This window comes from Canis lupus, chromosome 17 (genome assembly GCF_003254725.2).
Source record: "Canis lupus dingo isolate Sandy chromosome 17, ASM325472v2, whole genome shotgun sequence".
NCBI lineage: Eukaryota > Metazoa > Chordata > Mammalia > Carnivora > Canidae > Canis > Canis lupus.
The window spans coordinates 54,508,394-54,526,519 of record NC_064259.1 but is presented as its reverse complement, the minus strand read 5'-3'; the positions used below and the strand labels follow the sequence as shown (position 1 = coordinate 54,526,519).

Below are 18,126 nucleotides of genomic sequence, written 5' to 3'. Positions count from 1 at the left end.
CGCTTTAAATCACACGTGGGCAGAAAGGGGGAAGCAGTGGGGCAAACAGAGGTCCCGCATGCCATGCCGCTGTTCCGGCCTCGGCTGCCCTCACCCAGCCCGTTCCAACCACCGGGGTTCCCGTGACCTACTTAAAACCAACAGCCAGGAGAGAAAAAAACAAAAAAAGCAAACCTCTCCTTTAATCTGCTCTCTTCAGAAAAGAGATCTAGAATTCAACCCTCGTTCTCAACTCGGCTGCGGGTCCTGAATTGTTAATGGGATGATTCCCACTGCTGCTTAAGTGCGCGTGCACGCATGCAACTCACACACACACCCACACACACCCACAGCGAGCAGCTCCATCCCCTCCTGACACTCCAGATGGGTCTCCTCCAGGGTACCCCCCACCTTTGGGCTCCTTTCCTGAGTTGCTCATACCATGGCCTCCAACAGGCACACTCTCTGTACCCTAATCCCCTGGGTCCCTCTGACCCGGCTCAGAAGACACTTCCTCCCCAAGGTCATCGTACCTGCCTCAGGCACAGTCTTCCCAGAGCCTCTCTTCACACGTCCCTGGGTGTAGACCTCTTCTGTTCCCCCTGACCCATCTCCTTCATTTCATCACAGGTGCCTGAGTATGCCTGACAGTGTCGTGTGTTTCCGTGGCCCCTGCAGTGCCCTGCACACGTGCGTGACAACTTCTGCCTATCTGAAGTGAATCGGACTGACTGCAACCACATGGGCAGAGGATACCATAGAAAGGCAAGCTGGGGCACACGACCGTCAGGCAGCTGCAGCCCGTGGGGAAGCACCGTCAGCACACAGACATGCCAAGCACGCACCTGCGGCCCCAGAGCGGTTCCCCAGCATGGGGACAGGGAAGCAAAGGGACAGGACTGCCAACACCACAGCTAGGAAGCAGCACCCAGACTCACAAGTCAAAGGACCGGGTTTATAGACTCTTTGTGCAGAAAGACACATGCTTTGAGCAATGCCAACGACTAAATGTAGTCTTCCAACTACAGGTACTTAGGACAGGATAGTTGAAACCCGGGCTCTTCTGAAAAATCAGATGCTAATAGGAGCTGTGATTTTATTGGAAAATTGTAATGCCATAAGCAATTTCTTCTTCAGAAGTTAAGCTATGGGCTTCATGAGATTATAGACTCTTAGAGATGTAAACGGCTTTAGAGGTCATTTCCACTAACCTCGGCTGCAAGAAGTCCATTTTGGGCATTGCTGATGCATCTTGCACCTTGAAGAATATATCTTTGCTGAAGTCAAGGAAGAATCTAAACATTTGTCCAACTCCCACATTGTGAACTCCTGAAGGACAATGCCTTACACATCTTTTTATCTCGTCTAGCACTTTGTCCATAGGTCATCAGTGGAAACTGATGAAGGAATTAGATGCGTGAGTGAAACCCACCCACAGGAACCCAGGGGTGGCTGCCATCATCACTGAGCAGAGTAAAGATCATCCCTGAGCGTTAGGCTGGCAGCTCTGAACAGGACTCACAAAGTGCTTCAGGGGTTTGTGGCCTGGATTTTCTCTGGTCTCATTTATATTCTCCAGCTGAAATTTGGTTTTTGTTTTTGAAATGGTGGGCAAAGGTAAAGCTAGACTTTAATTCTTTACCACCCTATCTCTCCATTTCCTACCCGACACCTCTTTCCAAGGCCTGCTTGACTACAATAGGTCTCCCAACTCTTATCTGAATATATTTGAAGGCATGTAGATAAGAAGGAGGTATAGATGGTGATGCGGAAAGAGAACGAAGCTGTAGGGAATGGTGGGTAAGAGTACTGGCTTTGACACTTCACACTCCTCATACGCACAATAGTGATTGACTACCATCTTGAAGAGAGCTGGGTTCACACTGGGCTCTTCAACTTACTGTTATTGACATTGGACCAGTCCTTATCCTCCTTAATGATTAGTTTCTTCATTAATAAATGAGGAATAATTTCTAGAGTTGTGATGAGACAATGTATAATATTTAACATGCCCAGTGCATTTGTTGAGTCAGCAAGAAATGAATATTAGTTGGAATGCTAGCAAGCAAGTTAGGAAAATCCTAGGCAACTTTCTCTCAAGAGATGGGACAGACAACATGACTGAACAAGCTGATTCCCCACACAGGGGCCATATGCTTGGCCATGTTCTTCCACAAGCCAAGATTCCCCCTTAAATCTCTGGTCCCTCTGTTGCCACAACTGGGTGACAATCCACTGAGATCAGTCAAATGACTACTTAGTAGGAGACTCTGACTTCCCTTCCCAGTCATGGGTGGCAGAAAACTGGAAGGTGAGAGTCCACTTCAGTCTCACCATTGTTTGATGATGGTGTGATAATGAGGAGATGGGGCAGGCACACAGAAGGTGGAAAGTAATCTGGTACTTGGCTTTTTTTTGCCATTGAGACTCTTACCTTCAGCACAAAGGGACTGCCAGAGAGTTTGACTATCTTAATGGGGAGGAGGCAGCTCTGTTTGGAGTAATCTGCCATCAAAGGATGGCAAAGTGCACTCTTCACAGGCCTGAATTGGCCAACAGCTAGCAACTGTCAGCTCCAGTGCTTCTAAATTACCTCTCCTGGGAGGGCAGTGTTAGCTCTGGATCCCACGATCACCATTTCCCACCATCTGCCTCTCACCCATATCTGGATTAGAATTAGTGACATTCAAAACCATTAAGGTTTGGCATTTTGAATCAATCCGAGTAAGTGCCCAATGCTCAAAGTACAAGGTCTGCAAGACAGAGCCAAAAATGTAATGAGAACACTTCATCACAAGGTTTAGTTTATAACTTGCTTCCACCCACAGCCAAACACACCACGAGGAGCATTCCTTTTTGATATTACCTCAGAAACACTGACCTCAGCAGAAGAAAGATACAGGATAATAAGGGGGCTACCGACTCCTCCTCCACCCCCACCAAAACTTTGGCAACAGACTATGCCAAGTGTGGCCATGTGAGAGACTTGGCTCCTGCCCAGAAATTTAAAGTAGGGGTAGGTAACCTGATAGGAGTACATCCCAGAATGAGTAATGCCTGTCAGCATCCTGTTTCAACTGAAGACTCTCTTACTCATTCTCTCATCAAGCATTTGTTATGTACTACTTGCCAGACTTTGTTGGAGGTACTAGGGTAGCAGAGATAAGTTCTATCGTCTCTCCAGAAACTTCAGTGATAGGGACACATATCTCCCTTGAAGGTTCACTTTCTAAGTACATCCTTACCCAAATAGAAGCTGGGGAATAGTAATAAGCACCATATTATTACAACTAATCCAGGCCCCAGGAAGCCTTATAGTCTTGCCTATTAATGAATCAGAGAATTCTCTAGAATAAGACATTTATGTCTGGGCTCTGAAGGTGAGGTAGAAGACTAAGGTATCTCTGGCCCCTACCTCGGCATAGTCACAGATAAGGAAGTAAGATGGAGAAGAAAATGCAAGGTCCAACCCCCACCCCCACCCCTGGGAAATTCCTCTTAACTTTTCTGCCTTCACTTGAGCCACATGCTCCACAGTTGTATTAGGTAGTCCTAAACTAGCCCAACCTGAAAGTGCCACATACAGGTGGTGGAAAACCACTGGAGAAGTGAGAATTGGTAGCATGTTATATTTGACCCAGACTTTATTAATACATGGAGCAGGTCCTTATGAGAAGTGCGACCATGCTGTGATTCAGTAAGTCCTTGAACATCTCTATGTGCCAGGCACGGTGCTGCGCTGGGAGTGAGACACTCAGTCTTTGCCTTCTCAGAATGTACAGTCTGGCTGTGCTGATGGATGTTAGGTGTGATGACTAAGAGAATAAGGTCAGTCACTGAGAAGGCGGTAGTTAATTTGGGAGGTGAAAGATTCATAGACATTGACCAGAGAAGGATGACATGAAGGAACTTTCCAGACAGGAGGTGATATATATTGATGCAAGTGTTGAACTGCTGTTCTACCTTCCTCTAATCTTCCTCTTTGTCCTCTCCTCTGCCTCTCTCCCCTCCAGAATGTAACCATGCTCCAAACATATACCAGCTCCAAACCAAAAACAGAACAAAGCAAAACTTCACTGACACTTCTTGCCATTTATTTTCTCTCTTGTCTTTACCTCAAAGCTCTTGAAAGCGTAATCTGTATTTGATATGTCTACTTTCTCACTGCGGCCTGACTTTTCTCATTGCTTGTCTGCAATTGCCCTACAGTGTGAAATCCACTGGATATTTTCCCATTCTTATCCTGATTGACTTCTTTGTAATAGTTGAGCCTATTTGCTTCCCCTTCCTTTTTGATACCCTCTCTGCCTTTGGTTTCTATGATACTACTAAACACTGGGTTTTCCTCCTCCCTCTTCCTCCTGGCTACTCCTTTCATTCCCCTTCACAGGCTCTTCTTCTGCACTCCCCTGATCAACAGTGGTATATCTCAGGAATCCCTCATTGGGCACCATTACTGCCTATAAGCTGATACCTTCTAATCTACAACTCTGGCAAAGATCTCACTTGGAAGTCTCCAGGTCTATTGAGTAGATCTCTCTGGATAATTCCCACATACTCCAAACTCAATTCCAGTCCAGCTTATTCAAATTTCAACCAATTTCCTCTTCAGACCTTTCCCCTATATTACCTCATTTAGTGAGTGCCCCACTATCCACCCATGCTAGAAATCTGATGTTCATCTTTGATTCCCCCCCTTCTGCTCCTGCACCCTCCACATACATCTAATCAGTGTCTAAATCTGGAGATGATGCCTCCTAACACTGAATGCCTCCTGTTCTCTCAGTCCTCACATGCATTGCCTTAATTCAGGTCTTCATCTTGTCTCACCTGGGTTCCTACTATCAATTTCAGATAGTTCTCCTTTCTCTGGCTCCCTACCAATTCATCATTAACAAGCTCCCAGTGGGAGCTTTCTAAATGCAGATCTCATGACGTCACTCCTCTGCTTGAACTTGTTTGCTGACACTCCATAACGTTCATGAATCAGATCGCCATCCTTAGCTATGCATGCAGGATACTTTTGACATCCGTACCCTCCGCATCTCACTAACTTCATCTCTCGTTCTTGCACCACAGCTTTTCTGATCATCTCAATAGTCTTTCCTTTTCCTGAAATATGTTCTTTTCCTTTTCATAGGCCCCATACTCTGGAGAACTTCCCAGATCTCCTCTCCACTCTGCCGTTTATCCCAGCCCGGTCTCTGCTCCTCCTGCTGCATCCTGAGGCTACTTCTTTGATGATACCTACTGTTTTGGACTTCCTGTCTCCCGTCAGAATCTGAGCTCTTTGAGAAAAGACTCTGTAATACATGTTTTTATGTTCTTAGATCCTCACATAGTTACTTGTTGAACAACATAAAGTATTTTGTCACATACATGGATTTATCTATAAGTATACAAATATAGGTGTGCACACGCATGTTTGGAGGCTTAAGGGGGAAGAGAGTTCACATTTCTTGAGCACTTCTAATATTCTAGGAACTACGCTAGATACTTTATACACATTTGTATTATGATCCTCATTTTAAGAGTAAGTTGAGGTTCACAGAAGTTAAGTGACCAGGGTATAATTTCAAAGCTTGTAAGGAGGTGGCAGGGCTGGAACTTGAGCCTAGGCTTGTCTGATTCCAAACCCTGGGATTTTTTTTCATCCCCCCACATGGCCTCCATAACTCCACAACTACCAGGAAGGAGTACCCAGGTAGAGGAAGTGAGATGCTACGATGGAGGATTTACCTGGGACCCCTTAACTGTGTTTATAATGAAAACCCTCAACTTATCATGGCACAGGCTTTTAAGCTTCTTCAACTGTAAAGAATACAAAGACCACTGAATTCTTAATGTTTTTGTTTCCAGAGTTTATCTTTTTTAAAACCTTTCACCTGGTTTATAAGGATTCCACAAAGATGAACAGTATAGATATGCTGTGAAGGATCCCACCTGTCTCAGAGGAGATGTGCTTTTTATTCACAGGATATATACTTTTTTAAACATGTATTATCTATTTATTCTACCACAAAAGCTGCTGATTCCACAGAGCCCAGGAATTCCAGTGAGAAAACATGCATAGAATATGTTCAGGTTTGTGGGATCTCCCATTATTGTCAGAATAGAAGGAAAGCTGATATGAAGAAAAATTCTCTCTGGACACTTGGGAGAAACCTTCTGCTGAAGAATGGTCAGGGCCCTAGGGAAAAAATCTGATAACTCTGACTTTCACTCTAGAAGCCTGGCTGGGGTTGGGATGCAACTAACCCTACATCAGAGAAGTTGCCACCCATTCCCGGCAGCACCCTCCCTCTCACATCCACGAAGGAGTATCACCAAAGCTAGCTGGTGTTTTAGGAATGTTATCCTTCATTGATCCTTTTTCCCCTTCCTGGTGTGGGGCACCCAGACCACACCTCTGCGTCTCCAGCATCCCCTTCCAGTGTAAGTTCAGCTTATTGTGCACCTCTCATCCTCTCCTTCAATGCACCAGAAAGGAGCGACTCAGAGATGATCTGGATACAACATCAGTCAGCATAGCACACTGATCACCAGGGAAGATTTACTGGTCTGGCTAGAGAAATTTTTGCCTTCATTAACAAATGCTTAATGAATGCCTGGTACATGCTTGGCACTGTATTGGCTGGAAGGATGCTCTCCTTTCCTTCACAACCACTTGTTTCACATCCCTCCTGTAGCTGCGTACTCAGCTGAGCAGGATGGTTTTCCCACACAGGGAATGGCCACTCTTTAGCCAAGGTCTTTAAGTAGCTACCCTCCTTGCAGGACCCTGTAAACGAGTTCTACTGGGCACACTCCCTCCCTTTGATGCTTTGCAAGCTGCCAGTAGGAGAGGCACACCAAATGACTATCATGATCAAAGCTGATTTGCTGATTTGCTGAACATAATAGAGAGATAAGAAGCTTGGCACTTATTCATCGAGAAAGGTTTTGTTTTGTTTTTGAGATGGGGAACATTTAGGTGTAGTTGACTCTGGTTCAACCACATGGACCTTAAAGTCACCTGTCCCCCATCCCTCATTCTGAAGTATTCTGAGACTGGAGAATCAGCCCAGGGGTAAGGATGCTGCTTTGATATTATTTTGTTATTTAAAGGGACGCAATGTTGATGGCTTTTTTGCTTAGGAGGGGAAGGGCAGGGGAAGAAGGTCGGAAGCCCCTGACATTTAAATGTCTATGCCAAAATCTCACATAGACCTTGTCTGTCCTAATGAGAAATGGAAATTACTCTCAACAGAGTAATTTCTCTCTCTATTGAAAGAGAAAGAGAGAGAGAGAGAGAGAGAGAGAAATTTCTCTCAATAGAGAAACGGCAAAGTCACTTTCTTTAGGTTGTGAATTGTTTTCAGCAAAATATAGCTGAGAGGGAAAGCACAAGAGGAGAGACCAAGATTCTCCTGACCATGAGCCATGGCAGATTAACCCCTAGTTACCTGAAGGCAGTACCCTGAGTACCATGTGCTGCGACTCCTCTGATGCTTGGTTGACCCACTTGCTTGGGTTGCCATGTAGCTGCCATTCTGTCACCCTGCACCAGTATAGTCCAGCATCCTCCATCTCTACCCGATGAAGCTTCAGGACAAAGTCTGTAGGGGATGAACGGTAACAGTACAGATGCTGCCTGAGTCCCTCTTCACCATACTCCAGCAAGCCATCATGCTGCAGATGCACCAGCATCTTCCTTCCAGAATTTTCCCTGTTCCGGTACCACGTGACAGAGAACAGGGAAGCTAAACTGCCAAAACTCTCCATGCTGCAGTGGATGGCCACCTCTCCGTGCTCGGTAGCATTTCCCGGCCAGTACACTTTGGAGACACGGATCTTACTTCCTAGGAAATAAAATGGCAGTAAATTAGAGAAAAATCTAGATTTTAGATTGGATACCTCCTCCGAAAAATCTAGTCTTCACTGAGGAGATGCCATCTTAAAATCTTTAGATGTCAGGTCTTCCATCTTTAACATTTTTCCTTGACCCCTGTCCTTCTTCCACATTTGCTAGAATATTCTGTGCTATGAATCAAACAATCCATTTTCCTTCTTCAGCCTTACCTCTTGTCTCCCACAGACCTGCCCTCAAAACCACCCAGCTTCAGTGGGTGCTCTGCCCTGCTGCTTTACCTCTCCCTGGTCAACTCTTCCTTCAACTTCCCAGAGGGATCATTCAAAACTTCTGGTCTTCCCTCAAGTTGTGTATTAAACTATTGCCCCTCATTCTTAGCAAATTACCTTCCTCCCATATACCCAGATATCATCTCAGTTCAAGACACAGGGAAAGAGGAGGCTACTGAGAGACTGAACATTTTACACAAGTGTTAGGATACACTCAAGGAGAGACTATTTAAACTATGGGATTAGACTAAGTTTTAAACAGAGTTTTACATTTACTTTTTAAAAATATCCCCTCCTAACCAGCAGGTGAGAATTTTGAATGAAAGCCAGAGTTACTAACAAAATAAAGAAATTATAGTATACACTAAATTTTCAACTCTACTGCGAACACCTTTATTAATCTATCCTTAAGAGAATAACTTTGTCTGATCCTGGATTTTGTTCTTGTTGTTACCATTTTTACTCTCTCCTTCCCTTCATGGTAAATTATGTGTAAGATTAGTTTATATGATACTGTCTCTGTTTCCTCATCTCAAATTCCTCCCAACTCTACTGCAATCAGCCTTCCGATTCCATCCCCATGCTCTGGCCAAGATCCTCAGGATGGGCCCAATCCCCAGCTTGAGACTCTCTAGTTTTGTTGTCTTCTCTGCAGGTTTTATCACTAAAGTCCATTTTCTTCTTGAAATCCTCTTCATTTTTGATGTCAGAGAAAATGCCTCTCCTGCAATTCTGACCACTCCTTCTTGGTATCTCTCTCTGGGGCCTCTTCCTTAACTCACTCTCTACACTGGGGTGCACAGCTGACCACCTCCAGACAGCCATACCCCACCCACAGATCTATTTTGTTTGAAACCCTCAGAATTTGAAAAGAAGATGGATTATTTGCATACGTTCTCAAATTACATGATGTCACAAAAAAAGATTTTAAGCACTTCTTGGTAGACTAAAAGTTCAGACATCACTGAGCTCACATTTCTGGGTGGGAAGTACTTGCTAGGTTGAGCTAAGGAGTGGCTGCTTCCTTACAGGGGTCTGCATATACTGTCAAGTTTTGGCTTGGCCAACTGGGAGAAAAGGCTGCCAGCCACAGACAGAGAGTGCAAAAGTATGCAGGGGTCTTGGGGGATAACAAGGATGATAATGCAATTTGGGACATGCTGAGTCTGAGGGTCTTGGGGGGGCATCCAAACAGAAATGTACAACAGGCAGTTGGGAAGAAAGACCTGGAGCTCAGGAGACAGGGGTGAAGTATAAAGAACTATTTCATTGAAGGTGGTAGTTGAAACCAAGGTGGTGTGAAATTCTGAAGAGAGCAGAGAATAACAAGACAAAGGGACCCACAATCTGCCCCTGAGGAACATCCATGTTTAGCAGGGAGAAAGGCCTGAAGAATGTGGAGAAGGGGAACCAGAGCAGCAGAAAGAGAGACCTATGCTAAACTATTGTTTTGCTCTGCCGCCCCCAACAGATTGTAAGCTCCTTAAGGCAAGAACTGTGCCTTATTTCTCTTTGTATCTCTAATTGTCTAATACATAGCAATGTTCATTATAATAATCTTATTTTCGCATGCTACATTGAAAATAAAATTTTAAGCACTAAACTAGATTAACTTATTTGCATTGTACTGTTGGATCTCAGCCAGTTCCCCAACCTTAGCTGTGACATTCACTTAATTTTCATCAACATTGGAGGTGACCTAATACAGAGAGATCTAATCAACCCTGCCCACATTGAGACCACAGTACACCTAGACCAATGCAAATGGATGGAACTTCTATTACATTTTTAAAGATCTCCTGAGGAAGTAGAGACTCCCTCAGTAAGCCATTCCAACAGTTAACTACTCTTATTCGCCTTATGTTTAGGAAGCCAAATGTTGAAAAGCAATTTCTCCACACATCCCTATAGAGTTGTACAGTTTCTGTTCACAGTGGGAGAAATATGCTTCGTATTACTCTTTCTTTGCCAAATTACAGTAGAGCCCCACTGGAATGACATAGCTTGTTATTACAGAGATCTAGAGATACGACACCCTGGGTAGCTCCATAGACCAGGCTGCCAGGCTGAAAAGCAAACCAATCAAAGAGATCTTGTTCCCATCCAAGCTCCTTAAAGCCTCAGATTGATTCACCTTAAGTGACTCCCGCCTCTTCTGCTGACCAACCAGGTCCTGCATTCTTTGGGTAGGTGGACACCATTCCTATGACCTTGGGTCATAGTTATACCTTCACATAACCACGGCAGAGAAGACCTGCCTAAGAGAAGATGGCCATGGCAATCTTATAGAAAGATGTGTGAGAATATACTCGCCAGGTTTACCTGTGGGCCTGAGTTTCAGTTCTGTCAGACCAGACTTCTTTTCTCCAAGCTTGTGCCAAGTTCCATTTGTAGACAAGAGCCACTCCTCCACAGCACAGAGGTATTTGCCTTGATCGCTGTCTTCCATGTTCAAAATGTGTAGCTGAAACAAGTCTTGGGAAACTTTCTCAGGGTAGAATTTTTGTTTTCTCCCTGGGGTGTGAAATTCATCCCCATATTTTACAACACTGGTCTGGTCCATCTGCAGGATCCTCAGCCAGGTTGTGTTAGCGGAACTGGGAGAGAAGTACCAAACGATGGCTAACTGAAGGTCTCCAGCGGACCGGGACAAGATGCCACATTCTATGACAGTGTTGGAGGTAATGGAGATCTCTTGGACTTGACTACTTGAGTTCACTTGTAGCTTGCTCTCTAAATTAAAAGAATGGTAAAATATATATATATATATATATGAATGGTGACAGTGACTTTTGTTACTTCATTAGAAAATAGAATTTTAAGGTAGAAGGGACATTAGAGGTCAATGAGGCCAATGCCTCCTACGTCCATTGGATGTGGAAATTCCCTCCCCAGCAACCCACTATCTGCCCATTGAGCTTCTGAACAGCTCACCAACTGACAAAGCAGCCCATTTCATCTTTGGACATCACTGCCACTAGAGATTCTTTCTGACATCAAGTTGAATTTTACCACTCCATATCTTCCAGGCACTGGTCCTGGTTCTACCCTTACCCATAGGAGTGGGATAGGGAATGTGGGGTAGGATGGAGTGCCATTCAGAAAACTAGTCTCTTCCACATGATATGCCTCACTCTTGAAGCACAGACATCTTCTCTTCTGTTGCATTTCATAAATCAAAGTGAGAAAAAGTGCCCTGTTAATGCTTTGTCGTGTGCTCACTCTCTAGAACACTCCTTGATTCACAATTCTTTGACATGTCCTTGTTTGTATCTGCCTTCAAACACAGGTAAACAAAAGGAAGCTGTATGTGGGCTATTAAAGTTGTATGTCTCTTTGCAGCCAGTCAATAGTGGGAATCTCGTACAGGTATAGAGTCAACCCTCCTTTTACTCCAGCAGGAGGATGAATGTTATAACCTGCCTTCTAAAGCTTATTCTAACTTCTTGCTGACATCCCTGATTCTACTTTTGTAGACGCTTCTTAAAGTTGCCAGTGGGTCTCTTTCCTCTTCTTCCAACAAATAGTTAACAAGCACACACTGTGTTATGTGCTAGAGCATTCCCTGCCCTGTGGATACCTTCAACAGTGGGTTCACAGTCTAGAGGGGGAGACTAGTACAGGCACAGAGGCTTACTGATTCCAAGTTTGACAGAGGTATGCAGAAGTGGCCGTCCAAGCACAGAGCAGGACTGCCTAACTCAAAGATGGGGATGAGGAGGCTTCCTAGAGTAGAAATCTCTAAGCTAAGTCTTAAGGGTTAATAAGAATTAGTCTGGTGGAGGAGAGGTTAAAGAGTTCCACACAAAACATATGACTTGAACTGAAGACTGAAAGTGAGAGAGAACATAGAGTGTTTGAAGGCCTGCAAGTATAGGTCAGTGTGGATGGAGTGCAAATTCAAGATGGAAAGTAGAAGATGATGCTGGAAAGACACAAATATACCAGGTTATAAAGGATCTTGCAGATCATGCTATGAGAGTGTGGATGAGCTGGATATGCAGGCCTTGTGGTTTCTCACCTAGGCCACTGGTGATTGTGAGGATGTGGAGAACACTGTAGGTGGAGGAGCTTTGGAAGGATAAGAATGGGGATGCCTGGGTGGCTCAGCAGTTGAGCATCTGCCTTCAGCCCAGGGCGTGATCCTGGAGACCCAGGATCGAGTTCCACATCGGGCTCCCTGCATGGAGCCTGCTTCTCCCTCTACCTATGTCTCTGCTTGCCCCTCTCTCTCTGTGTCTCTCATAAACAAATAAATAAAATCTTTAAAAAAAAAAAAAAAGGAAGGATAAGAATGGTGCATTTACACCCAGACTTAGTGAGTGTAGCTCTGCCTTGGAGGCAATTCCATAGCGAGTCTGGAGATCAGAAGAGAAGCCTTTCAGGATAATGAATTTAAGAGTGGTCAGTATATAGGCTGAACCAGGAGGAGGAATAAGCCCACTTCAGGAGACTGTACAGAATTAGGAGAGAGCAAGCTGAGCCTGAAACACAAAGGAATGGATCTGTGAAGGAGGAGAATTCTGCAGAAGGGAATGAGAAGGGGCAGTTAGAGTGTTAGGAAGGAAACCAATATAATCTTGTGTCCTGAGGCCAAGGAAAAGGGAAGTTTTAAGAAGAAAAGATTGGGCCACCAATTTCAAATACTACGAGAAGGACAAGGCAATGAGGGCATAAGTTAATCAACATGGACATCATTACTTTTACCAAAAGTGTCGCTCAGCAGCAGAGAGAATAATGGCTGCTACCATGGCTGAGCATCCGCTGGATGCATCAGGTACTGTCCTAGGCACATTACATATGTCACCACCTTTACAGTGCCAGTGGCAGTTTAGGGAGAAGTACCTAGAGTTGACCAGATTGAGTGACTTGCCCAAAGCTAAGCTGCTCGCTGGTGCCTGTCAGGTGGAAATGACTTCAAAGGCTCTTGAACACTGTGTCTTAAGAGAATGGAAGTGATAAAAGAAGATACATGAGCCAGCAGGACTTTGACCAGGTTGTGTCTTGGTTTTTTGGGTTTTTTTTTTTTTCCCCTCTGCTCTTTCACCAACCGATGAGGTAAACTATATTTGACTATGATCCTGTACTCTCTTATACATTAACACATTAAACCAAGAGGATAAATGTATTTTAATGGAATTTACATTATCCATACCACTAGGGGAGTTGTTCCAAACATTTAATGACTGGTAAGGCAGTAAGGCACAGGCAGTGACCAATCCAAAAGAATGCCTCCCTCCCCACCAAAACTGGCCTGAGAAGCCCCCTGTTGTGCCAAATGGTACCTTTCAGTTGCTGGATGGTGGGACTTATGGGGACTAGGGGGAAGGGGCATGGAGCAAGTTACTAGTAGTCGGTGTGGAAGGAGATCAGTGTTTTAATAACCAGGATGGCCCTCCCAAGCACAGTAACTTCATGTCAGCCTGGATAGTGGTTTTACATGTACACAGTATAAAACATGGTGATGGTGGGGGGAGATATTTTCTGTTTTAATTCTATAACAATTCTATAACTGACCCAAAGAGACATGGGTTTGTTTTCGAAAGCAGCTATTAATTTCAAGTGGTGTTTACCTGGTAAACTGACGGCTATCATCAGTGAGTGAGAGATAGCAGAAGCCCTTGCGGGGCTGCCTGTGCAGAGGGAATTTCTGACGTAGACTTCTACTTGACACTGATAAACTCCTGCTTCCTCCTCGGTGGCATCATGGACTAGGAGTTGGGAATGAAATGATGACTGTAGAACCTTTGTCTTCTTTTGGAACTGAGATAGGAAATCCTCCCACTCAATAGTGCCATTATGGGTGATTCGAACTAGTGGATGAAAGACTTGAGATGTCGCAGGCTGGAACTGCCACGTCACAGTGAGGAGCATCCCGAGGTTGGGGTAGTCAGCCTCCACTATGCAGGACAGGCCAAAGGTGTGGGCTAATTCCACTTGGGGTTGACGGCTCATCAGCTTAACACGTAAACTCGACTCTGGGGGCAGAAAAAAGTGGGAAAGACAATTTCCAATATGTTTATCGGGTCTAAGTTTTCCTACTCACCCCCTCTTCAACATTGAACGATGCATTGGGAACATCAGATATTTGGGGGGTATAAGTTGACTCACGGTCCAATCTGTCCTGAATTCTGTCTCTAATTTTTCTTTTAAAAAAAAAAAAAAGATTTTACTTATTTATTCATGAGAGACACAAAGAGAGGCAGAGACACAGGCAGAGGGAGAAGCAGACTCCCTGCGGGGAGCCCGATGTGAGACTTGATTCCAGGACCCTGGGATCACGCCCTGAGCCAAAGGCAGACACTCAACTGCTGAACCACCCAGGCATCCCGGCCCGCAATGTTTCAAAGGTGATCCTCTTCTAAGAGCATCCTCAGCAATGACAACAAACAGGCTCTGTTTCCCCAGCCTGCTGCTTAGGCAGCTACTACTGAGTGGGTGGGGCACTCGCCACCTCTGTGGCTGCCCCCCCCACCCCCCAATTCTACTCATGGGCTCAGTGTCGCTCTTTTGCATAGGCTCAAAGAGACTTTGCAATCTCAGGGCTGCAGCTACAGAAGCCCGGATGTAAGAGACTCAGGGGCACTGGGCACAGGTCCTCTCTAAATCTACTTCAAGTCAGAGGCTTTTGTGTTCAGCTTTGAATATCACCTACAAGTGGCACCCTACAGATGATCCTTATCAAGGTAAGTAAACTTTAGAGATTAGTTGACAGATGCAGCAGCCAGAGACTGTGCCCTGTGTCCTGGGGTGTACACGCCACAACTCGGGGTTTCATGATGACACACAATCAAATTCCACTGCATCCCACTGCAAAGGAAGGTACCAATGATATGCAAGTTTAGAATAGGATTTCTTTGACACCTACCCAGAGATTTGACAGTGACTGCCAACTTCTGAGTCCAGCTCCAATCTCTGGCCAGGTTCTGGGTGCTCTCAGACACCCTGCACTCATACACACCACTGTCTGTGATGGTGGTGGAGCTGATCTCTAGCTGGAATGTGGCCCAGTCTATTTTCTCCAGCCTTGCGTGGCCCTTGGAGGAGGGACCCAGCTGCACGGTGCCATCCTGCCGCATGCCAGCCACAAACTCTTGCTGCGTCCGGCCTTGTGGGAAGTGCCACCATTCCACGGACAAGAGACTCTCAGCTCCATCTGCCTTGCAGAGAAGGGTTAATGCCTCTCCTTCCCACACTGCTTGCAGCTTGCTCTTGGTAAATAAGACCACATTCCTTGCTGTGGATTACATTTGAGAGGAGAAAAAAAGTATTTCAAGTAAATGAACATTTTTCTAAAACACAGTGATATCTCTTTAATTAGGACTTGACTAGTTTGTGATAAATCAGATCAGGCTGTTTTACTGCTGGACCACCCCCAGAAAAGAGATTTGCTTAACACTTACCTAGTGGAAAAAGGGAAGCAGAAGGATATCAGAAGAACTTATTTACACCTAAACAATTTATAATTTGGCCTATTTTTAGTGATTTGTTAAATCAGCCTTTCATTATGAACATCTAGTTGGGACATCTGGTAATATTTTGTTAGATGAGTTAGGGTGGGTGTACAAGCCTGAGAGTAAGGAAGCAGCATTTATTTAAATTTTTAGTTTTTTGGAATTTTGTCTTTCACATTTTGAATTGATGTTCCTCTCCCTACTTATCTTTCCTTAACTAGTAAGTGCTTTGAACAGGGAGGAGTATTGGTAATTAGATTTTTGTTCAAAACTACCAATTGCGCCTGGCTGGCTCAGTCCTTAGAGCATCTTGATCTCAGAGTCATGAGTTTGAGCTCCACGTTGGTTGTAGAGTTTATTTAAAACAACAATAACAACAACATCAAATAAAATACTACCATTAAAAACAATTACTTGGTGGAAAATATTACCTATAGACAGATAGATAGTAATATATAGATATATTACTCTTTCAAATCACATATTCATATATATAAAATACATATTTATAAACATATATATATGGACAGCCCAGGTGGCAGCAGTTTAGTGCCGCCTTCAGCCTGGGGTGTGATGCTGGAGACCTGAGATTAAGTCCCACGTCGGGCTCCCTGCGTCCAGCCTGCTTCTCCCTCTGCCTGTGTCTCTGCCTCTCTCTCTCTCTCTCTCTCTCTGTGCATGTCTCTCATAAATAAATAAAATCTTTAAAAAATATGTGTGTGTGTGTGTGTGTGTGTGTGTGTGTGTGTATTTGGTTGATGGGAGATCCTTCTTATATCTGAACTATAATGTTAAGCTACAAAATAAAAATCTGGCTCCCAGATGGGAAATGCAAGACACATAGAAGTGCAAATATTCATTCAACAGATACTTCCTGTGTAAGCCTTTGTCCTGGGTGCTCTGTGGACACCCAGAGAGTGGGTGTAACTCACTCAGTAACTCATGCATCTTAGGTTTAAGGTCAAGGTCCTGGGTGTCAGAATTTATTTTGGGCAATACTGTTGTCCTCCATGACCCTTGATTTTCTTTCCTGAATATTATGAAGGTAATAACAGCACCCGCTTTATTGCATTGTTGGGACAACTAAAAGTAGTACATGCAAAAGGGCTTAGCTGGGCTGGAAAGGGAAAGAACCAGTAAAGGGTGGCTATTAGTACTGGTTGTAATGATAGGCACTTAGTGAAAGTGAAGTAGTTCAAAGACAAAAGAGAGAAAACAAAATCGAATTGGGATGAGAAATCTAAATAGGATCTAAATGAATTTGCAAATTGTTCTCCCCTGCTGAGGAAGGAGTCCTATCTTCTGCTTTATGTGTATATGTATATAAGTTACAAAGGCAGAATGAAGGTCAATGTCCAGAAATAAGTTTGACGTATGTATTTAATATTTTAAAATATTTAATAACACTATTAAATAATTAAATAATAATTCTTTAAATAATACTTAATATATATTTTATATATGCTATGTATATGTATATGCAAAACTGCTTCCAAATTTTGGGTATTGGAGGCAGGATTATACTTAAGTTTTTTTCTTTTCTTTTTTTTTGTTTAATATTTATTTATTTATTTATTTATTTATTTATTTATTTATTTATTTATTTATGATAGTCACAGAGAGAGAGAGAGAGGCAGAGACACAGGCAGAGGGAGAAGCATGCTCCATGCACCGGGAACCCAATGTGGGATTCGATCCTGGGTCTCCAGGGTCGTGCCCTGGGCCAAAGGCAGGCGCCAAACTGCTGCGCCACCCAGGGATCCCAGTTTTTTTCAAGTTAAAAATAGACTCATAACTGAAGTTTAGAAAATAAAGAGGAAATTATTACTCATAATCTCACTACTTGAATATAAACCATTATGGTTAGTTTCAACTAACATCAATCTTTTTTTTTTAAGAAAAAAAATGAGGTTTCCTTAGTTCATTACAGTCATTACTGCCTCTTGATAAGAAGTAATACACTTATCAAGTATGTATAAGTTACACACTCACAGTGGTAGTGAGTACCCCCTTCTGTTTAAAATATTCATAAAATATGAATTTCATGATAAAACTCTGCTCATACTTTGGTTTGACTTTCAAAACTGAATGCTCACAAGAATCCTTAATAAATTTGCTAATAACTTTCTCTGTTTCTACATATTAGTCCCAGTTTGGACTCCAGCCTATGCAAAGAACTATTTTTAGGTTTGGAAGACCACACTACTGATAGGCTTACGATCTGTGCAACACAAAAAACACTTTTACATCCGTTTGGCACAAATTCCCATATGCTGAATTTAAGAAAGTTTTACAGATATGTTTCAGCAGAGATTGACATGAATGAAGCAGAGATTTAGCTCTGTGTAAATATGTAAACCCACCCACATAGTTCTTCCTGGATCCTAGAAAGTTAGACCAAATGTTTAGTGTGAAAACGAACACCAACACACTTCCTGGCTTGTGTGTCTTCATTGCTAGCAAATGAGGTGACAGAGAAGAACATGAAAGGGAAATTTATCCATCTTTGAAGATGCCTCCAATGGGCAAGTGAAACAAGGATATCTATATTTTTAGTTGGGTTTTGTTTTGT

The 18,126-nt window shown here is 43.6% G+C and overlaps 1 protein-coding gene across 2 annotated transcripts in view; it reads right to left on the bottom strand.

Moving 5' to 3' along the window:
* CD101 (CD101 molecule) overlaps positions 1-18,126 on the bottom strand; it is a 49,121-nt gene that overhangs the window by 13,412 nt on the left and 17,583 nt on the right. For both annotated transcript variants that reach the window (XM_049096204.1, XM_035700763.2), the window contains exons 5-8: positions 14,969-15,337; positions 13,674-14,078; positions 10,423-10,833; positions 7,425-7,820 (exon numbers count right to left, since the gene is read on the bottom strand). In XM_049096204.1, the coding sequence (XP_048952161.1) occupies positions 7,425-7,820; positions 10,423-10,833; positions 13,674-14,078; positions 14,969-15,337 (1,581 nt within the window). The remainder of the gene's footprint in view (positions 1-7,424; positions 7,821-10,422; positions 10,834-13,673; positions 14,079-14,968; positions 15,338-18,126) is intronic.